The sequence below is a fragment of the Micrasema longulum genome, unplaced genomic scaffold (genome assembly GCF_059751315.1).
Source record: "Micrasema longulum isolate JH-2025_06_02 unplaced genomic scaffold, ASM5975131v1 h1tg000403l, whole genome shotgun sequence".
NCBI lineage: Eukaryota > Metazoa > Arthropoda > Insecta > Trichoptera > Brachycentridae > Micrasema > Micrasema longulum.
Window position 1 is genome coordinate 523,794 of NW_028277603.1, and position 24,078 is coordinate 547,871.

Sequence of the window (24,078 nt, forward strand, 5' to 3'; positions counted from 1 at the left end):
CCTGCGACATCGTCAGCATACTTATTCTAAGATTCGATACGTAGAGCCAAGCTGGCAATGGTTTGGCCTATTATAAAGTTTCCATAGACTTTTTTACAATGCCAAATACACATACACTCCATTAAAATTTGTTCTTTAATATGTATCCTTAGTACTTTTTTGGTAATTATTTGTGGTTTGTGATTTTGATTGTTGATAAGAGGAAACATAACTGATGTTATTTTTTGTATTTTTTGTATTTTTTTAATGATTGAATTACTATAAAGGTGATTTAAACATGGGTTTACGTGGAGTTTAAAGTTTGAAAAATGGCAGAGGTGAAGCAAAATAGCAAGACACAAAAATTAGCTTTAGCATCAGAGATATTAGGTTACATGAGAATATTATAATCAATATCTCTACTAGCCTACAAAATATCACTTCATTATACAAAACCGCCTATTTCATTACTTTTTACAATTGAATCCTATTTTATTTTTTTTATTAACATATATGGCAAAATTGCCTTTTACAAAACTTATAATATAACATATTTGGTTAAATTATTTTTTAAAAATAACATACATTACTGTATACTCAAGATTTAGAAACAAAAATAAAACCTAAAAATTATATAAAATATTCATTAGAAGTTTAAAATATATGAAAAATAAAATTAAATAATAAAATATTTTAAAGGATACATATAACAAGAAAATCATAAAGCAGTGTTTCATGTAAAAATTATACTAAAGGCTTAATTACTATTCAAATATATCCGATACATCGGAATAACTATTGCCGAGTTCCTGGAGTCTATTTAATACGGCATTACAAGTATACACTGTCCGTGAATTGTTGCTGTAAAACGGTGGTACCTGTCTAGTAATTTTTCCAGGCACCCTGAAGTTGAAGAGAGATAACAGTTCCGGGCAATCCAATATTGAATTTATAATTTCAAATAAGTTTAATAAATCTATAATTTTTCTTCCATCGTTAAGTTTTAACAAATTTAATGTTTTTAATCATAATACGTAATTTAAAAATTCATGACTAATTCAAGGTTTAAAATCTATCTACCTATCCTATCCTAAGTTTAATATCTATTGGATTCATTTACAGCATTTTAGTACTTTTAGTGTTTAAAAGTGTATAGAATGTGTTATTTCAATGTCATTATCTGTTTATAGAATTTATTTTTATTATTTCCTATAGAATTTCATACGTCCGCATATATCTTCCGTGAGCGGGAAAAAGGGCGTAAGTCATAAAATGGTAAAAATGACTTAAATATACAGTTAAGAGATTTTTTACGTCTTCTTTGATATGAAGACGAACATTGAAACCTTAACCTTTACATATTAAAACTAAACTACGATAATCGAGAAAAGATAAAATTAAACCCTGTACATATTTCATAAATATTTAAATACACTCCGATTTAGTATATGTAAATGCATTTTCCTAGAACACAATTGATTTTTATTAACTAATTTTTGACTTTTTACCAATCAAACTGCTCAATCACCATATTATCTTTATTAGTATGAAAATACAATCGATAAAATTTGTAGTAGTGTGCTTTGCTTTGTTCAACAATATTATGAGCATGTACAAATCTTTTTGGACCGGTTCTGTAGTTTCGTTCTCCACATTCAGCTTTGTTCTTGACTTATGACTAACTCAACACGGCCACAAAATGGAAACATTTGTAAATCGTAGAATAGCATAACACATTAATTTTAAAAAAAATAATTAACCCTAATTGTGAAAAATCTAACCCTAATTGTGAAAAATCTAACCCTAATAGTGAAAAAATCTAACCGTAAAAATTACTAAAGACACACCATCTTCATAAATATGACGATATTCTAATGGTCAAAGATCAAAGGCTCCGCCGAGACAAATAATACAAGTGTATAGATGCACCATAAAAATATGACTGTTTTATTTACTATCAATTGTGTTACTGTGAAAAGGCAATAATGTCTGGCCGAGTTGAAGGTGGGAGAAGCCGGGGTAGAATCCCATATAGATGGACTGACCAAATAAAGGTGGCTACGGGGGCAAAATTTGATGAGTCAGTACGTCAGGCTGAGGACAGACTGGAGTGGAACAGACTAATCAGAAGGGTTCATGGTGATCACGATCCTCAGCATTGAGGGACCGACTTGGAAGAAGAATTGTGTTATGTTAATTAAGGTACATAAAATAATATTACAATTCAATGTTTGAGCCTTTCAGAGTATAGCGAAGACCGCAAAAGATTTGTCTATATTTGTCAATACAGTAAACTCAAATATTCCGCAGAAGAATTTAAATTTTTGTATGAATTATTTTTCTGTAACCATGATTGGTACTTTGGTACCATGTTTCTGACAAAGACAACTAATGCAAATATCAATATTGAATGCTGAGTTAATTATATTGACAAACTGATACGGATAATATCTTTAGTGTGGAAGTTCAATGTTGTATTTGTATTACTGTAGCGCATAAAAAAGCCAAAACATTTTGTTTCCATTTTATTTTTATACTACAATCATTTTTTAAGGATTTATTTCCGTTAACGGTTCAATTAAACCTAAATTTAAAAAAAAAATATGATCAAAGAATATAAGAGCACATCATACCTTAAATGTATATTTTGCTATCCGTACCCAGATAGTCGACATGTCTATATTTTTTATATCGCAGGGTAATTACTAGAACTAGGTAATTTCAAAATCAGCATTTGCGAGTTACCCACTAAAATACATTTTTTTATCCTCCTCTATGAATGCTACAAATAGAAAAGTCATGCATTGAAATTGTCATAATATGGTTTTAATGACTCACGATTCGCCCACTACATTTATTTATTTATATATATGCCCAATGGACATTTTTAAGGCCATATTTATACATAGAAAATTATTATAAAAAAGTAGACAGACACAATGGTGTATAGTAGACTTGGTGGGAGTGGAAGTGGGAGAGAGGTGTTTATAATTGAAAGAACACAACTTGCTATCAAAGAAATCAAGACTGGGATGTTTGTTGGCAGGCCTAAGAATTCTGGGCATAGGGTAATGAAAACCATAGTTAGTTCTATGGTTATCTGTATGAAAGAGTAAGTTTTGTCAGGGGTTTCTAGTTGGGATATTTAATTTTTTTGAGCTCTGTAGTTCAGGCGCATCAAAGAGTGAGTTGAGAATTTTAAATAGGACTAGAAGGTCGGATTTATTTTGACAGTCTTAAGGAGAAGATATATTTAATTAAGCTAGTTTCTAACTCATTATACGTATATTGGTCTCTCGATAAGCCCAACCTCCAGCCTATCTTTCTCAAAAATCGATGTTCTGATTCAATATTCTTGATGTGAACATCATAATATGGAGACCAGATAACAGAGGAATACTCTAGGTGCGGGCGAACTAGAGAACAGAAGAGAGCTTTAAGGGTATTGATATTTTTTAAGTCAGTTGTGTTTCTGTTAATAAATCCAAGGAGTTTTAAGTATTTATTGATAACATGTTCAATATGAATTGTAAAAGAAAGTTTAGTGTCAAGTATAATACCTAAATCTCTTATACTAGACACAGATGATAATATTTCATCGTTCAATGAGTAGTCGTATGTGATTGGATTTTCCAGACGAAAAAATCTCATAACCTTGCACTTGTTTAAGTTGAGATGTAGATTATTGGATGAGCACCAGGTAGATAATTTATTTTTTACTAGAGTATACTCCCATAATCCCTTCTCAAAAATTTTTTTTCCCTCTCTGTTGCAACAAATTTAAGTATATTTATCTATTTGCATTCGGTTTTATACAGATTTTTAAAGTAAAATATTGAACATACGTTTGAGCACCTGATAACAAATTGCTTCGAAGGCGGTTTATCTGGACTCACTATTATTCTGTTTTTTTTTTTCGAGAAAAGAGTTTTATAAAAAAAGGTCATACCATAAAGCAAAAAAAATATTTAAAAATATCCTTACTTCATTTTCAACTTGTCACTTTTTCTCCCAATAAGGAAGTTCAGTGTCTTTTTTTAATTGTCAATTTTTTTTTAGTATTTTTATATATCGTATTATCAGCGCTATGATTTTTTGAAAGTTTTGTATTTCTGAAATAACTCCGCGTGTGGCGTCAGAGGTCGTTCTATGACAGTTCTTCCGATTGGTTCGTTTACGGTGAGCAAACCGGATATCCTTCAAAGCTCCTCATATCATTGGATGGTTCATATGAACCAGTGACGTCATTCAAAGTAGTGCGTTTTTATTGAAATATACATATATTTTTTTGTCTATTTTTAAGAAATTTTACCGTACAATTTAATGGTCTATTTTTCACCATGCGCAAGAAAACATTTTTGTATCCAATTTTCCGTAGGGCTGAAGTTCCTGATTGTTATATAAAATCAGAGGATTTTTTTATATACTGAACATAAAATATTATACCATAAGGCAAAATATTTTGAAATATCCCCGCATTATTTTTATCTCCTCACTTTTTTCAAATCAGAGGATTTTTTAACTAACTTGTGTATTATGACATAGGAATGTTTTTCACCGTACAATTAAATGTTTGTATTTTAATTATTTCACATACATATTTATTTGGTATATATTTATACCAGAGAAAATATTTTTGAAATACGATTTTGGGTAGCACTAATATTCCTCATTAAGAAAATAATAATTATGTATTATGAAAATCCCAAACAATTTTAAAAGTTGAAGTGTACAATCGGTCTTGAAACCACGTCACTCACTGACAGGAGTGTAAACAAAATTAAAAGCACTCAGCGGTCTATGGAAAGACAAATGTTGGGCATCTCCAGGAACAGACCGAATAAAGAATGACGAATTTTTATGTCTTTAGCTCACTCAGAAACATCCTAGACGTTGGCGCTCTCAAAAATGTCTACTTTGAACTTTTCCAATCAGTGGCAACCTAAGGCTGGGGAGATTGTTCGAAAAGTGTCATGAACCCCCTAGTTAAGACGCAGAAGCTAATCCTCAGTCTTGTTTCGGTGTCATCCAACATACCCGCCTGAGCCATTATTTCAATTATTAAAGGTACTTGATATCCGAAAAATTTCTGGTCTGGCAACTATTGAAAGAGGTCCCAACAGAATGTCCGTACAAGGTTTTCGCATAACCTAAATGACTTGATGTTTGCTCGGAGACACTTTTTGTATAAGGCTCGAAGAGTGTTCAACGTCTTGGATGAACATAATAAGTTCTCCAAAACAAAGTCTATGTTTAATTTACCCAAATTTTTCAATTTTGGTGGCTAATTTCGACGAGTTGTAAATAACTCACTATTAGAAAATGGAAATCAAGATGGGGTCGAGTCGGGTTCGAACCTCGGATCTCTGATCCGTGAGTCCGCAACACTAGCCACGGGACCACAACCCGATTCAAGATGTACATTCATAATTTGATTTTGTCGAGTGGGGGAGACCACCGTATAATATTGCTCCGGGAATAAATTTATAGTATAGACGCTGTCTTCATTATTACCTTTATTTTTATGTATGTATATCACCTTGGAAAAAATTTAATATTGATTGCTAATAATTTGTATTTTAACTATTGATGTTTATTAAATTATACATTGTAACATTTAAATGTGTCACTATTTTTATTTTATTTATATTTTTACTATCAAAATTAATTACTAAACTGAATTACTTAACTTTGCTACACCGTGTATTATTAAATAACTTCTATATTGTTTTTTGTTCTGTCTTGTATTTTTTGACATGTATAAATTTTTGTTATGTATTTCGTATATTGATTTGTCTTTTTAGTATACAAGAGAGTCAAGACTTAACACAAAATTTTGTCTTGAGAAGTCTGAACATAAAAAAATAATATTGTGCTATAATGAATTGCATATTGTGTTTTCATTAAAATAAAAAAAAATTACTCGTAATATTTATCTGAACAGATATACTTGTCAGGTAAAACGTTATGTGTATGGCCGGCTTTAAAGTCTGTTCATTATTACAAGAATTCCCAAATAAAGAAACCAGCCGCATGATATCCAACAGACAATAGCCTATTTCACACATATCATCTAAAATTCTAGTGGATTGGCATTTATTAGATTCATTATTATGAAAATAAAAGTTGTTATCAGTGTTACACAATTTTATTCTTTTACAAGAAAACAACTATAGTTTCGGGAGAGCACTCCTCCCATCGACGGGTGATATAAAACTAATATAATAAAATTGTGTAACACTGATAACAAAGTTTTATTTTCATAATAATTTATAATGAAGTGTTACGAAGTGAATGCCGATTCAATTAAAAATATTTTATTAGATTCGTTTGTACCTATTTAAATTTGATAATGTTTATGTTTTTCGTTTTTTTTATAAAACTCCATAGTTAATGATTTTAATGAAAATATCAGTAAAAACACCTCGGTTAATACATTAAATTTTTTAAAATATATATTAGTGTTTTTTTAATTCATGGTTTAATTGGGGTTCAATCCGTCAGTAGGGTTGCATTGAGTCACATCTTGCTGGAGGGTGTGATTCTATTAAATGATGCGAATGCCCAGTTGCATTCACCGGCAACACTACCGACTAGTCCAACTTGTTAGCGAACCCTGGGCAATGGGCATAACAGAATGATCACAGCAGATAACGAGAGGATGAAAGGTGAGTTTCTGGCGCCTCCAAACCAGAACCAACCAGCTAAGGGAAGGTAACCCCGACAGAAAAAATCCACCAGAGAAGGCAACGGGAAACCACTCTGGTCATCTATTCCCAAAAAACACTATGGCGAGTACATCCAACAAGAAGTTGTCCTGGCCTCGGAGTAGCGCAGGACCGAGATGCTTTCGCTGTAGTGATCGCCAACGAAGATAATTTACCCTAATATTTCAATTTTGGTGACCATTTTTAACAAGTTGTAAATAACTCACTATTAGAAAATGGAAATCAAGTTGAGGTAGAGTGGGGTTCGAACCTCGGACCTCTGATTTGTGAGTCCGCAACACTAGCCGCAGGACCACAAACTGATTCAAATAAAGTAAAACTTAACAAAAGAGATTTTAATGATAATTTTATCGAAGTCATTATTTAAATTTAGAAAGTACTCGCAGGTAAAAATCCTGCAAAAGGAAATCGACTGGAGATTAGTCGGTCTCATGATGTACTGGTTATTGCGTTTGCCAGGCATTAAATAAACAAATAATTGTAAAACAATAACTATCGATCTACCGTATTGTATTTTATCGTGTAGATTTTTGTCATGGTGGGAAATGGGCCAATACTGTATTGAATGCTGCAGCGAGACTTATTTTCTGAATATCTAAGTTCAGTCATATCACTCCACTACTTCGGGAACTACACTGGCTACGTTTTCCACAGAGGGTCGAATACGAACTCTGTTGGCTTATGTATAAGTCACTGCACAACTCTGCTCCGGAATATCTAAGGGAACCATGCATTCCAAATGAACTAGCTGACAGGCGTCTCACGCTTAGATCAGCTACGTCTACGGCGAGAGGAAAGGTTATTATACCTCTACGCAAACAGCGCACTAATTTGGTGAATGCGCATTTCCGGTCGCATGCCCTATGGCATGGAATTCTCTCCCAGCAGAGGTGCGAGGCTGTGAAAGTGAAGTGATGTTTCGGAAAAAACTTAAAACCCACTTGTTCTCTAAATCATTAGAATAAATCCGTAGCATGTGACAACAAAATAAATTGTTTTGATTGAATTACAAATTTAAAAGCTTCAATTAAATTTATTTAACAATAGAATCACTATGTAAAGCGCCCTTAATCATTATATTACGAAAATGGCGCTATACAAGTTATCTATAATAATAATAATAATGCGATATCCTGCAGTGGGCTCGTGGTTTGCACGTGCACAGCGGTCCAGTCTCCGTGAATGTATGGTAGAAATGTATTTTTCTAATTATTTAATTGGATTAAATAAACAACAATGATACACTTTAAGAATGATACATACATAGGCCAGCTTATTTCATAAAATACAACCATTATACACATCAATTTCGTACATATTTATCACAAAAGGAGAGGAACAATATTTGATTGTATATATATTTAGAGGTCAGCGCCATTTTTATTTTATAAGGGACATTGACAAAAAGTGTAAATAAATTAATTGTCAAATATATTTAATAAGTCACATATATAAGAGTAAATGATGATATAAAAAAAACAACTGCAACCGATGTCATCTTAGAATATTCTTTAAAATATGATAATATACGAACAATAAAGATACTTGTGATTTTTCGGAGCCGGCATTTATCAGACAGAAAATCGGAATTTCACTAAAAATAACGCTTGTTATGGGTATTTGGTAAAATAAAAGGATTAAGGACAAAAAACAAAGTTCAAATACATTTTCAATAACACTGAATAGTGAAGTTGAGTGGTTGAGTATTATTACAATTTCATAACATTGCTAAGGCGTCATACGTAACGCCATTTTGATAGTGAAACTAAAATAGCAAAATCTACACCGCCTCACTGATTAGGGAGTAGATATTTTTAAGTAAAATATATACGTACTTGTGAGGGGAAAACAAATCCACCTACTTTGTAAAACAACTGAGTAATTCGTCCACGAAGCGCCATACAAAACAATTACACGGCCAACAGCGCTGGAACCATCTTGTCAGGTGTGGAAGGTGAGGGTCGGCTTATAACTTAATTAATCCTAGTTTTTCGTAAGTTTCCTTATGAAGAACTCACCTTTCACAACTTTTTCATGTATAAGATGTGTCTGAATGATGAATTAATCCCTTGAATTCTCAATTTTCAGTGGTAGTGTAAATAAAATGTTTAGTTAACAGATCACGTCACGAAGCTAGCAAATCACATTCGGAAATAAACATGGCGGACGCGGGAGAAGGCAGCAGCGTCGATTTAGAGTTGCCATAAATAAATATGTATACTAGGCTACCATCGTTTCTAAAAAAAATCTGTAAAAGTTCTTACTTATAGTTCTTCGTACCTACATACATTACGATAATATATTTACAATAAATAATATTTTATTATGTTCCGCTGCCTTTTTAATATGCATATTATCAATCAAATAAAAGGTACTATAAATTCTAAAGCTGAAATATTGTTTATGTGGTTCCTAATTCTACGAAACTGAAAGCATGTTTTAATGTATCAAAAATAATGACTAAATTTATATTTTATTTCTATGATATTAATCTCCATTTATTTAACTAGATATGTTCAAATATATCGTAAAATAAATATGAAATAACTTTATTTTTAACCACTTATTTTTTTTACTTACCGGTTTCAAAGCTACGCAACCCCGATAGCAATTTAAACTTGCCTCAAACTTGTATTAAGTTTGAAGTATCAAGAGTTCAAGCTTGACCCAAGTTTGAGATTGCAAATCTGTAAACTTGAGGCAAGTTTAAAGCAAACTTCCTAGTTACCATCCAACAAACTTGCATGATGTTTGTAAAAAACAAACATCATGCAAGTTCGGATTTATTTAGCGAAAAAAAAACAAAAACACACAAACAAAAAATACAAAAAAAAACAAAAAAAAAAACAGAAAAAAAACAAAAAAAACGAAACAAGAGAAAACACGAGGCTTCTTAAAAATATTAATATTAAATAAAATATCTTGTTATTATTACTCTGTATATTTATTTTGAATAAATAATAAAAATTACCGGCTATTTTTGCCAAGAAAATCAGATGATGTGATGTCAGATGATGTGATGTCAAATAATTCATGTCAATTGACTGGAGATCAGAGTCCGGTGCATTATTTTGTCTCTCAACTCTGAAACAAATAAATAAAACTGTTTTATGACTTACTAGCTTTTCGACTAGCGGGATTTCTCATGATAAAAAGCATCCGATATTCAAATCAAAATTTGTTGCAAAAGAGGGAAAACATTTTGGGAAGGAAATATGGAAGTCTAGGTATTTACTGGGCATATGTATTGTCATTGGCTAGTTGAAGTGGCCACTTTACAATTTGTGTAACATAAGGCGTTCTGCCTATGTTTAAACGTCTTCATTTCCTCAACTCTTCCATCTGTTAACTTTTGTGAAGTATAAGAGCCTCTGGGGTTAAACTATTGGTTTATTATATCGATATATTATCAACAGCCTTTTCGTCCTGTAAATAAAACATAATTCAATCAATTCAATTCAATAATAGTAAAATGTTTGTGATATTTAATAATTAATCAGTTTAAACTATTGTAAGCACTATGCAGTGTATGAGATAATATCATACTTACTTTTAAAGAGCTCTTGACAAGACGGTTTTGTCGAGTGACAGTGCAACAAAAATTCATTTTTATTGTTTTTTCCTCAGTGGCATATCAATAGTTTATCCTTTAAATTGAGTATTAGCACTTCGACAATATTAAAAGTTTTAAAATCGCCGGAAAAACGTCCAATGATAAATGCGTAATTAAAGAACCCCGCATTAAAAATGACATGAAACCAGCGTTGCCAGACCCGATCAAGCGAAAAAAGGTAGATTCAGAAAAATAAATCGGTAGATTTCGGTAGATTCTGGAGAGGGGGTAGAAGGGGAGGAGGGGGGCAAAAATAAATTTGACAGTTGTTCGAAATTAAAGCGCCGTTTTGCCTAAGGCCGTTGCTTTAAATAGTTGAAAACGCTTGGTAAATGAACAATTGAAAACCAAAAGGACTGCAATAAGTGAATCACCAAAATATAGTGATTTATAATGTCTTCTTTTTCTTACAAAAAAATGTAAATTACAATATTTCAGTTCAATGCTCAAATATTCATTTAAGAAAAGGAATATTTGAGTTGATTCTTATAAAAAAGAATAATATTGTACATAGATTAAAATTGAAAATATTATTTTACTGAATGAATGACACAATTTTACTAAAATACATAGTATTTTTATTGTCAAACAAAGAAATAACTAACGTTTTAAGATTCTTTCAGTGCAACTTAAACCTAATAAAAACTGCTAACTGCTGAAGTACTGCATGCAGTGTGCACAAATTATTAAAACAATGATCAACTAAATTTAAATAGATATTTAACTGAAGATAAAACCATTTATATTATTTTCAATATGAAAAGTGATCCCTCTACATTTCACTTCATAAAATAGACATATTAACATTTTTCAATAATGTCATGAAATTCTATGCCATGATTTATTTTACCATATTATTCCATAGTAAGTATATCATTAATTGTATACTTATGTACGATAGATAAGCAGTTTTTTAAATAAACAACTGATGGCAATCGAAGTGAGCAAACAAGCAATAAATTATTATAATATGAATTCGTTTAAATAAAACGCAATCTCAATGCAAATAGCATTGAAATTTTGTTCTGTAGAAAAAACAAGGAAGTGTATAAAAATCGGTAGAATTTCAATCGAATTCGGTAGATCGGTAGATTGCTCCCAAAATTGGTAGATCTACCGAAAAATCGGTAGATCTGGCAACGCTGCATGAAACCCACGGACAAAAACGGTGAAATGTATGATTTTTCTATGACTTCGATAGTATTGCCAATCTGAATGTTGTTTGGAATTAACCACTTTTTTGGATATTTGTCATGCACTAATTTAATTCAGCGGCCTTGGTGGTGTAGTGGTTAAGACATTTGGCTCACACATGCAAGGTTCTGGGTTCGATTCCTGGTGAGAACATAAAAAATAAATGCGATTTTTCTTAAGACTGGGTGTACCGTGCTGTAATTCACCACTGTAATTGGGCCTCACGGCCTGTTGTGGTGCAAAAAAAACGGTCTGGTAGAAAAGTCCTGGGATCAAATATAACAATTTAAATAAAAATAAAATAAAAAAGCAATTCTCTCTGTACTGTACAAGTAACAGTTTGGACTGTATTCCACAATCCTGTAGCAAGGGGTAGGTGTTGGCCGTGTCTCGCTGCCGTCGTCGCTCTCGGGGTCGTAAATCCCGAAAGTTATGAAGTATCGAAATTCCTCTCAAGTCCGGTGTCACTGCGTAGGTCGGTGGAAGATACTGGTTCGTAGTCCTGGGGTGAAGCGATGGTCAAGTCCAAGGTGTAGATCCAGTAGTAGAGCGGGAGGTCGGGCGGGGTGACGAAATGAAACGATCAGACTAACTTGATGTCTCGAGGCGAACTCAATGTTTATTGTTTTAAATGTACACATTATATAGGGCGTGTTGCGGGCTCCCGCTACCTGCGTCCGAACCGGCGTTAGGCCAATACGGGAGTGGGGGGGGAAATACCGCTCCCACTATACCCGGCCGGCGCGCCTCCCCCAAAGTGCATATAGGGAGGTGCCGGCGCTCGGCCCGGTCACTTCGCTGGGAGCCGCCGCACGCGCCACATCAATTACAAAATGCCTTTTTTAAGGCAGTCCTTAGTCTTTATACAAATGCATGTTAGGGCAATAACGGGTCAAACGTCTAGATTCAGGCCCTTTTTAGGGCCTGTAACACAAATTCCTGCTCTATAGTACCCCGGTATCGCTAAAGTCAGACCCGAAAGTGGAATATTCATCCTTTATTGTGGGTCCAACATTTAGCCTACAGATACCGGGGGCCCTAACTATATTATTGCATTTCATTCTCATATTTAACCGTCCGTTACACTCTCCATATTTTTATGTATATGGCAATGTGTTGATCATCACTATTTGACTTTCGTATTTTGAAATACCATTCTTGACACAGCAAGATTCCAGCAAGTTTTGTCAAAACTTGTCTCTTCAAATTTGATATAACAATATTCCAGCAACTTTTGAGAAAAACTTGTTGCGTCAAACTTTTCTTTTCAACCTTCGATCAATCTTAAATCAAGTTTGTACCAAGCTTCACTGCTATCTGGGAAGCTTCTTCATCAGATTCATTATTTTATTTTATCTTGATAACGAAGCCGGTGTAGCTTCGAAACAGACAAAAACAGAAAAAAGGTTGTTAAAAACAAAGCTTTTTTTATATTTGGAAGCAAACTTAAAATTCTTCATTGAAGGAGTTACTGAGATATTTGCAAAAACTTTTGGAAAAAGGATTGTGAGATTTCCAATTATGCTTCACAAACTAAATGGAGAATGCTAAGTTTGCGGTGTGAAGTAGTATAATTAAAATCGGTTTTGCAAGATTTAGAGATGGTTTTGAATCACGCTATTATTCAGGTAGGTAGGTTTTTATGTATAGGTTTTTTGGCATCAATAATTAATTTTCCGTTTTTGGAGGAGATTTCTAAATTTGCTTCTAATACCCCCAAATACTTATTTAGTACAGAGAAAGCAAAAAAGCTTACTTACAGGAAATCGGATACAAAATGTTTTCTTACGCGCTGTAAAAATTAGATCATTAAATTATCAACCGATGGTAAAAGAGTTGTGGAAGATTTCCGGTTAACTTGCCGTTAACAGACTAATATGCAGAACTGACCAAGAAGAAGCGGAATACGATTTAGGGCGTCACACGTGGAGTAATTTCAGAAATACAGAACTTTAAAAAATCAAAGTGCTGATAATACAATACTTAAAAATGTTTATAAAACTTAAAATTAAAAAAAAAACACTGAACTTTCTTATTGATTTTTATACATTCAACCTTCTTAAACATGTATATAATTATTATTATACATATAGTAAAAAATACTGTGTTTCTTTGAAAATTATTCTTATAACTAGAATAGGGTATTATCACTCGGGAGGAATATCGGATTTAACCTACTCTACAAATAAGACATTTTTTAAAGATTCTCCTAGTGTTTATATGATGAATATTTTCATGCATTATTTTCGTTTCGAAAATAAGGTCTTTCGAAAACGATCGTTTCGTAGGTTGGTAATAAATTTAGTCACAGAAGTTCACGAGTAATGCATTCATTTTAATGTTGGTAATGCCACAGGCCACAGATAGGTCTATGCATATTATCTTAAGCCCCCCCCCCCTTTACCCACTCCAGTTTCAGGCACTGACAGATGAAAGTGAAAACAGATTTCATCTTACATCTCGAATATTTATTTTATTATTTTATGGTTTTCAACTTCTTTTAAACATTAATGTATTATGATAATGATAAATTAAATGAGGAACTTCAGCCCTACGGGAAATTGGATACAAAAAATGTTTTTTTACGTGGAGTAAAAATTAGAGCATTAAATTGTACTGCAAAGTTTCTTGAAAATGTACAGAAAAAATAATAAAAAATATTTTGATAAAAACGCACTACTTTAAATGACGTCACTGGTTCATGTGAATTGACCTATGATCTGAGAGCTATGGAAGATTTCCGGTATGCTTGTCGCTTTTGGACCAATGGGAAGAACTGAATGAGAATAAGCGGAAATGAACCTCTGACGTCACACGCGGAGTTATTTCAGAAATACAAAACTTTGAAAAATCGTAGCGCCGATAATACGATATATAATAATTTTAAAAAAAAAATTGGCTCAGTTTAACAGTCTATTAACAAATATTTTTTTTTTTAAAAACCACTGAACTTCCTCATTATCAATTTATAATGAAAATTATAAATCACAAATCGTTGCGTTTGATAAGTGACGGGACGCCGTAAATGTAAACAAACGACGCATAGAAAAATGAAGCAATCTACAATACTTTATAAAATCGAGAGTCATTGATGAAAAAAAATCCGATGACGTCACAAAACATCCGAAGACGTCATACGTGATGACGTCACGAATTGTTTGTTTTTGGCCCCATTCAAATTACTAGAATTTAATCCTTTATATATCCCTTATTTCTTAACTAATTTTAATAAGAATAGTACCGATCGACTTGTGATTTTTTTAGATTAATTTATTAGCTAATAAAAAAATCCATAATAATTGCCCATTACTATCGTGTCTCTACCAAAAGCAATTTTAATCTATTGACGTCATAAATATCCCTACAAGTCAAAATCGAAACTAATTTTCGCAATACCTGGGTAAAAATATAAATTATTTGTTGTGAATGATAAAATTTAACGATGTGAAGATAGTTAAAATGGCCGTAGGTACTTTATGACGATACTTATTCAAGTCTTCCAAATAATCTAATGGATGCAATTTATTCATTAGTATTCCGCTAAATTGCGTTTATTTACTTCGTCCGGTACCTACCTTTAAGATAATAAGCTTAATGTCGGCGATTAATGCACCATGCGGTTTTACCTATCATGCTTGTATTCTAGACGAATAGATATTTAATTATTTGACAGTTAGACAACGTACAAAATTATAATAATTTGGCACTCACTGGGTTTGTCAAACTTTGCGCAGGTAAATAAAAAATACGTTTTTCTGTTACATAATACACAATCGAAATATTAAAATATAAAATGCAGGCTCACAATAATGGTGACACGTATTCCAATGGCCGCTTTTTTGTACAATGAAGCTGTCAACATCACAACACCCAAAACAAGTCGGAATATTTTTTGTTGTCCTGGTAGCATTATTTTAAGTGACAGATTCTTCCATTATAACAATCGCTCCGAACTAAAAATACTCAAAGCCCAAAGGGCTGAAATAATTCAATATTCCAATTTATAAAGAAGAGTATCCAATCGGTGCGAAAGTTTTCAGTCACTGTTATCAATATGTTTATTTTTTGGGTGATACCGTATGTGTTGGATTTGTTCCGACGTTTCGGCTACCATTGCAGGAGCCATCTTCAGGGTAAACTGAATGTTTTTTAGAAAAAAGTATGTGTTTAAGTACTGGTAATTTGTAACGTGTCGCGGTCGGCAGTAGGCACATTTCTATTCATTTTTGTAGAACGTTTTGGAAACGTCGGACCAAATCCAACACAACTGTATCACCCAAAGAAGAAACATATTGAAGAGTATCCAATATTCCAATTTATTGAAGCCCCGAGGGCCGATTTAATGGGCCCCGAATTGGACTTCTCGGATTAAACAACGCCGTGGTGGACATTTGACCGTCAATATCTTTTAAACATAATGGCATTAAATATTATTTGACATGACATAAAAATAGTCGCTGTATGTAAAATAAAATTGGTTTTATTGTTCAAAGTTCAATTACTCTTATTAAATGACCCTTTAATTATGTACTATGTTGTGTCGATCAATGTTTCCGAGTGTACAATAAAATTTTACAGAAATTAACAAATTGCTTGTTTTAAAATATGATCACCTTACATTTGTGTTATGATGATATTGTTCGCGATTTGGCAACATTGCGCGGTGACTTCACGCATGCGCGCGGTGAAAGTGGGGCAAAGTGGGGAGTGATCTACATCAAATATGATTATACGCTGCTTCTGTATATTATAATTATATGTAAATAATGTTATTTTCATTGAATTAAGAATAGTCCAGAAGGAGCGTAGAATCATATTTGAATACATCGGACTGTGTTCAATAATCCCCCCACCATGCCCTACTTTTGCCGCGCGCATCCGTGATATCGCCGCGTAATGTTGCTTAATGGGAAAAAAATAATCATAACACAAATTTAAGGTAAAAAAAAGCAATCTGTTAATTTCTCTAAAATTTTATTGTGCACTCGGAAACATTGATTGACACAACAGAGTAGATAAGTAAAGGGTCTTTTAATAAGAGTAATTGAATTAATGAACTTTGAACTTAAAAAATAAAACAAATTTTATTTTACATAAAACGGATATTTTTATATCATTTTAAATAATATTTGATGTTTTGAAGATAATGTCGGTCAAATGTCCACCACAGAGTTGTTTAATCCGAGTTCTAATTTTCATTAGTTCTTTCATTAGATGAGCAAAGTAGGGTAAAAAAAATACTACCCTTGCAACACAAACTAAATTTCCATTTTGTTACTTCGACAATCTGACAGATGGAAAAACAATTCAATTTTAAAGTAATGCTTTTGCTACTTAAACATTCGTTTGCTAATTACACGTGAAATGTGATACCATCCTGTTTCTTTAAGATCTTAGCAGTATTTCTACACTCTAAAAGGACACAACACGGCATAGTTGAATTCAAATCAGGAGTTACGTACTGAGCGACGTCTACCAAGAAACTAATGGGTCAAAGCGTAAACCTACTCATTTATGAGTAGTTTAGTCGCCTTCTGTTTGATGTGCGCGTGTGGTTTCTGGACTATTCTTAATTCTATGGTTATTTTAATGAGGAACATTTATTTAAATGATCAAAAACGAACACTATTTTTATTTTAAATTATCGCTCTTTAAATTGAGAATCACATAAAATAAGATTTTATCAATTAATAGTAGTATAAAAACGTTCTCTTAAAAATTACAATTTGCTGTTTAACTAGATAAGACATACATTTTGTTTTATCCGGTCGAACTGTCAATTCTGCGTTCTTAATTTATTTTCAAAAAATAATGGCGCCAATAACAGTGTTGTCCGCCGACAAAATTGCGGTAGCATTATTAATTCAGACGAGTGTTGCACGCTGCTGGTTCTTTAACAGCGTTTACACACGGAACGATAAAATTTTAGGAGATTGGAACTCTGATGAGGGAGTCTACCCGATTCCCTACGAATCTCCCGAAGATAATGAAATTAATGAAGACAACCCACCGGAACCTCCCAGAGAAAGAATCATTATGACGTTTCCAGGTTTGATAATATCTTAAAATACATTAACAACATATTTAAATATTTATTTATTTTTTCATTATAAACTGTAAGGCACGAAAACTCTCGGATTGCGGACTCGGTCGATGTAATGAAAATTTTATATGTTGCTTCAATATAAATTTTTACGTTTCGTTAATTTTAAATTAAGTATTCCAGTTGAACATATTAATTATACATACTTAAATAAATATTTAAATTTACACACATTAGAAACTAGAAGAAAATTAAATGATTTGTTATTTTTATTTAAAATATTAAATTCAATATTTGACTGTTCCGAGCTGTTAAAACTAATTTTCTTGCGAGTGTCCGGCCGGATTACTCAATTTAATAAACTCTTCTATATAAATGTATCTACAACTAACTACAGTGCACACTCGCCCATAAGGAGAATTCATGTGTTTGCAAACGAATACGCAAATGCGCAACAACTTTGGTAAAGGTGTTTAGTGGGTTTTGCATGTTGCTTTGCATGCTGGTTTGTATGTTGGTTTGCATGTTGGTTTAATTGGTGTCATGAAGAAGATACTGGTATATCTCGAAACCGGTAGACATAGAAAAGTCAGTAAGTGGTTTAATACAAATATTTAATAATATTTAGAAAAAAGTCGTTTTTCGTAGACCGCGAAATTATTATGGATGGGGATTGTATTGGGATTGTAAGTAGGTGTTTTAAAATGTGAACTATTTAGTAATAGTAATTAATCTAAATGTTATTAAATATTTGTATATAACCACTTGCCGACTTTTCTATGTCTACCGGCTTCGAGACGTACCCCTCCCTCCATCCCCTCTACTTTTTTCATGAATTCTCAAACAAGATAATATTTTCATCATTTAATCAGTGCATGTTTGTCCTAATCAGTGCATGTGCCTATTAAAATGCATGTCGTGTTGGTTTTAACAAATATGGTGAAGGTTTATAGTAGGTTTTGCATGTTGGTTTAATTGGTGTCCTGACGAAGAGACGGGTATGTCTCGTACCGGTAGACATAGAAAATATTTACAAATATTCAATAACATTTAGTAAAATGTTTGACCACAAAGCTAATGCTTTAAATATTAAGTAATTAATCACTCTCTAAGGGATAAAGAAGATCCAGAATATTTTCCCAGTCACAGACAGAAGATTGAAGACATGTGGATGTTTCAATATAGGCAGAATAGTGAATGTTACACAGTGTAAACGATCACAAAAGTATTGAAAATGCTTAGAGTTTCATGATTTTTATCGTAATAAGTAAAAATGGTTCCAACATTTTTTGAACTATTCAATTCAAGTTTTAAACTTTTCGATTTGAATGTTTATTTGTTATTAGATTATATGTTTCGTTCTCAGGAACAAAATGGTGCGGTCCGGGAAACGTGGCCTTCAATTATCATGACGTGGGAGTCTTTAATGAAACAGACAAGTGCTGCAGAGCCCACGACTTGTGTCCTGATATTATTCCCGCTGGACACACTGCTCATGATCTCAATAATGATGACTTCTATACCAAGTTAGTTACTTCAATATGAAATGATTTGTATCGTAAAAATTAAATTGAATTCTGGATTATTCTGGATTAAGCTGGCGCGAACATATTCGTAAATTACGCATTATCTATTCGGGGTGCTTAGGTTTCACTCGGAAATACGTGTCCAGTTCGTGATGTTTCGGAATCACTCAGACGCTCGTTATTAGGTAGCACTGTTTAATTTAGTCAAGTCACAAATCGCCCCTGAGTAGCGCCTGCTAACATCACTCGACATAAACATTATTATTTTGATTGTAGTGTCTCGACCTCGTGGCGTAATGATCAGCGCGTTTGCATACCATGCAAGAGGTCTCGGGTTTGATTCCTGACATGGTTGAAATGAAATATTTATTTTAAGGGGTGTTTTTACACTAGAATATTTCATAGTCCCTGGACTGGTACCTGAAGCGTAAGACTAATCATCTCACCGTCGTACGTTATTTATTTATTTTTATTTATAAATCATATAACACAAAGTATTTTACAAGTAAAATACGTTGAATTACGTTCCCCGGAGTTACAACAACTCAATTCGGGACATTCTGTCTTTGCTGCTTATTTCTGTTCCTTATATTTTTTTATTCCTTTGTAAAAATTTCTTTTAATTGTAATGTTTATAATGGACTTTGTCCGTAAATAAATAAATAAATAAATAATAAATAAATAAATAATATTAACATTTAGAAAATAACACATATTGAGAACAACAAAGAAACAAAGCAAGTTTAGCGCCTTTATAACTAAATATAGCACAACAATATATACGCCTAAAACCTTTTCATACACAAGCAGAATAAACGCTTTTAAGAATAAAAAAAGTAGTGAATCTACTAAGAGAGATAAGGTCATTAACATCACATGCCATGCAGATGATGCTGCCATAGTGAGGATGAGAACATATCCATCTCAGTTAGTAAATATCTGGGTGCCTAAGAAATGTCGTATAGTACAATGAACACATGATTATTGGAAACATAACTCGGATATACAAAACGTGTGTCAGACCAAATCATGGTGTATATAACAGAGGCGAGGATAGATAGAGAGAAAATAAAAAATACTTAAAACCAAGTAGAAAAACTAAATAGAAAAACCAAATAACTGCTCAGAACGTCAGAGATGAAAGTACTAAAGGCAATCGCAGGAAAACGCTGAAATTGGTATACCGATGCAGTCCCCTATGCACCGTTAGTTATAATATTTGTAAAATAATTGCAAACAAATGTTTATCGCAGGAGGCTAAACTAGCAGTTTACAGCGGAGTAGTAGTGTCAACTCTGATGTATGGGAGCGAAGTATGGAATTGAAAAAATGATGATGAAAGTAGGTTAAATGCTGTCGAAATTCGATCCCTCAGGCGAATGTGAGGTAAAATTATGTATGATAGATGCACAAATGTCGAGATCCATGAAGTGTGCAAGGCTGAGACATGCATTGTCGACAGAATCAAGAAAGGGGTGCTGCGTTGGTTTGGACATGTAGAGCGAATGGACAGCGAAAAAACGGCTAAAAGGATCTACGATGCGAATGTTGATGGATGTAGAAAACGAGGAAGACCGAGAAAGACATGTCACGATCAAGTCCATCAAATACTTTAAGATGGACATGTCAAACGTAGGAATAATCGGCGTGCTTGCATGAATGTAGAGGAAGCGAGGTATGTACGCCAAGATTGAGTTATATGGCGTTCTATCCTCTCTGCCTACCCGTACGGGGAAACGGCGTGACGGTTTGTTTGTTTGTTTCATTGTACACACATATTTACATTTGAAGTTTTTCGGGTTCACGTTTTTTTCAGGTTGAATTGCAAATGCGACGTGAAATTCCACAGGTGCTTACAGAAATCCAAAGATGGGTTGGGGAGCAATATTGGAACTATATATTTTGATGTCATCGGGACCCAGTGCTTTCGACTCGATTTTCCAATTGTTAAATGTCTCAAAACCAGAGGGTAATTTGACTATTTATGATCACCTATTTTTATTTTTAAAAAACCTCTGTCTTCAGTTCAGTTAAGTGACTCGTAGAGTACATGATGTAACTTATTCATAAAAAATATGAAATCCTATGGTTCCGAAACGAACTGTCGACGAGCAGTCAGCAGCGGACGTCCAGGGCTGGTATTCTGGAGCCTTGTGCTGGAAAGATATGACATCTTGTCACCCAGTCGACAATAGTCGATTGGGCATCTCGGTTGCTCTGTCATAATGCTATTCTTGAAAACCCTCCGACAATGAGGAAGTTCAGTGGTTTTTTTCAAATTTTTTATTTGTTAATAGACTGTTAAACTAAGTCAATTTTTTTTTTTTTAATTTTTACATATCGTATTATCAGAGGTTCATTTCCGCTTATTCTCATTCAGTTCTTCCCATTGGTCCAGAAGCGACAAGCAGACCGGAAATCTTCCATAGCTCTCAGATCATAGGTTGATTCACATGAACCAGTGACGTCATTTAAAGTAGTGCGTTTTTATCAAAATATTTTTTATTATTTTTTCTGTACATTTTCAAGAAACTTTGCCGAACAATTAAATGCTCTAGATTTTACCCGCGTAATAAAACATTTTTTGTATTCAATTTCCCGTAGGGCTGAAGTTCCTCATTTAATTACAAAGACGAATGAGAAAGTGGCAACACTAACAAATCCGTATTTATCTATGGCTCTCATGGTCTCCTGCCACACGTAAACCTTCATTGTTTGTTGTCAGACTTCTTCCGTTGAATATTTTGTGTATGGAATATTATTAAAAAAATAAAAGAAAATGTTTAACTGAGACACTGCAACATTGATAATTATTATTTGCCTTTGACGTAACACACATCTACATGTTATTAGAAATATTTCATATTTATTTTATGGATTTTAAAAACATATTGTATAATATATATCTCAGATACGTATTTTGACATTGGCAAGCGATAAAATAATTTTGAAATCATGTTTCTAGTGAAACTTAATTTGATAATGGATTAAAAATAAGTACAGTTATATTTGTTGCACATTTGTTGATACGCCATCATCGTAACATTGATCAGTGTTGTAAATTTTAAGTTTAAATACTATAAAAATACCTACTCGTCATTCAAACATGAATGCCGAGCGTTTTACAAGAAAGAAGTTTGACAGCTGAAGTGACGATAAACCATCGATTGTCAATGTCGAGTGCTTTGCGGCACTCGAGATAAAGTCGATTGGTTTTCGATCGACTGCATTCGTATGGGTGATTCAAGAATGCTGTCACTCGTCGAATTACGGAAGTCGCATACGATTATAAAGACGAATGAGTCCAGCATAAGGCCCCTGAACGGAATTGATGACGCGAAAAGATCGCTCTGTTAGCGTGTATTCCGTACGTAAATAAGCGTTAAAAATGCGTTTTCTACGCACGCTTTTACGTTCAAAATACCACACAAGCCATCTTGTATCAAGAACATAAAACTTTTTTTTTACTATTACACTTTTATCTTTACGTATAATCATAGAATCGAGAATAGTCCAGAAGCGTCCGAAAAACCCTCCATAATGTTGCCGGATCGCGAAAAATATAATCATGACACAAATGTAAGATAATATTTTTTGTTAAAAAGTAATTTGTTTATTTCTCTAGAATTTGATTGTGCACGCGGAAACATTGATTGACACAACAGAGTAGATAAGTTAGTAATAGTAATTGAATTAACGAACTCTGAACTTAAAAAATCAAACAAATTTTAATTTACATAAAGCGGATATTTTTGTCATGTTAAATAATAGTTGATGCCTTTATGTATAATGTCAGTAAAATGTCCACCATGGCTTTGTTTAATCCGAGAGGTTCAATTTTCGTTAGTTCTCTCATTAGATGAACAAAGTAAAAAATTTACTACCCTGGCAAAACTTACAAAATGTCCATTTTGTTTTCTTTGACAATCTGACAGATTGAAAAATAATTTAAAAAATAAGTAATGCATTTGCTACTTACACATGAAATGTGATCCCATCCTGTTTCTTTTTGATCCCAGCAGTATTTTTACACTTTAAAACGACAAAACATGGCATAGTTGAATTCAAATCGGGAGTTACGTTGTTGCGTTCTGAGCGACGCGACGTCTACAAAGAAACTGGTCAAAACGTAATCATAAACGTAAACGTAAAACTACTCCTTAAGGAGAAGTTTAGTCGTCTTCTGTTTGATGCGCGTATGCGGTTTCTGGACTATTCTTAATTCTATGCGTGTAATATTAAATACAGGGTTATAGGTAATTCACTGTTAATAAATTTTCAAATTATATTGACCCGTATATTTTTTTCCCTCTCAGAATATGTCTTATCTAAATAAATATCTTGACGAGGATGCGGATGAGTCTCGAAACTGGTATCATTTCTTCATTTTTTTTCAGGATACTAAGGAAAAAATGTTTGGAATATGAATTTGACAAGAATCAACCTAAAGTGTATCAATGGTTTGATGTTCCTCCATACAAATGAGTTCCAATCAATAAATTATACACAAGCCACATCTTTACGAGATAAATATTTATTTTTCAAACAAATTTGTTTTATTTTTGTAGCTGTGCTAGATTTTTATTCGAACATTATTTTGAGTTGATTTCTGTGTCCAAAATAATGATTAATACTATTCTGACTGTGAAATAAAACCAGAACCCTGGATGAGTGTTTTTGACTCGATGGCTGCTCTCGGATGGTAAAGAAATCGAGTGGAGATACGTCTGCCTCGTTGTGAAGTGGTTGGCGCGTTCGCCTACCCGTACAAAAGCGTGGGCAAAGCCGTGGCCACCGCGGGGTGGCCACATGTTTGCTCACATAGCTCTTAACTGTTATTTAAAAAACCGTTTCACGAAACAGTTTAATTTGTAAAACGTTAGCTGTTACTGTTATTCCTTTTAAACAACCGAAATGCTCATCTGTAATGAATAGGCAGAATATTTATTTATAATTTAGTAATTTATTTATGAAAAACATAATCGTTTCGTTTAT

General features: G+C 33.1%; 2 protein-coding genes across 2 annotated transcripts in view; one reads left to right on the forward strand and one right to left on the reverse strand.

Annotated features, from left to right (window-relative positions):
- LOC148281851 (uncharacterized) overlaps positions 1 to 8,862 on the reverse strand; it is a 30,787-nt gene extending 21,925 nt beyond the window's left edge. The window contains exon 1 of the mRNA XM_088226016.1: positions 8,726 to 8,862. The gene's annotated coding sequence lies outside the window, so the exon portion shown is untranslated. The remainder of the gene's footprint in view (positions 1 to 8,725) is intronic.
- On the forward strand, positions 1,198 to 23,568 carry LOC148281852 (phospholipase A2-like). Its single transcript, XM_088226041.1, has 5 exons — positions 1,198 to 8,661; positions 17,444 to 17,563; positions 18,924 to 19,083; positions 20,900 to 21,052; positions 23,481 to 23,568. The coding sequence occupies exons 2-5, from the start codon at positions 17,551 to 17,553 to the stop codon at positions 23,566 to 23,568; spliced, it is 414 nt and encodes a 137-aa protein (XP_088082167.1). The 5' UTR covers positions 1,198 to 8,661; positions 17,444 to 17,550.
- Positions 23,569 to 24,078: the final 510 nt, after the last annotated feature.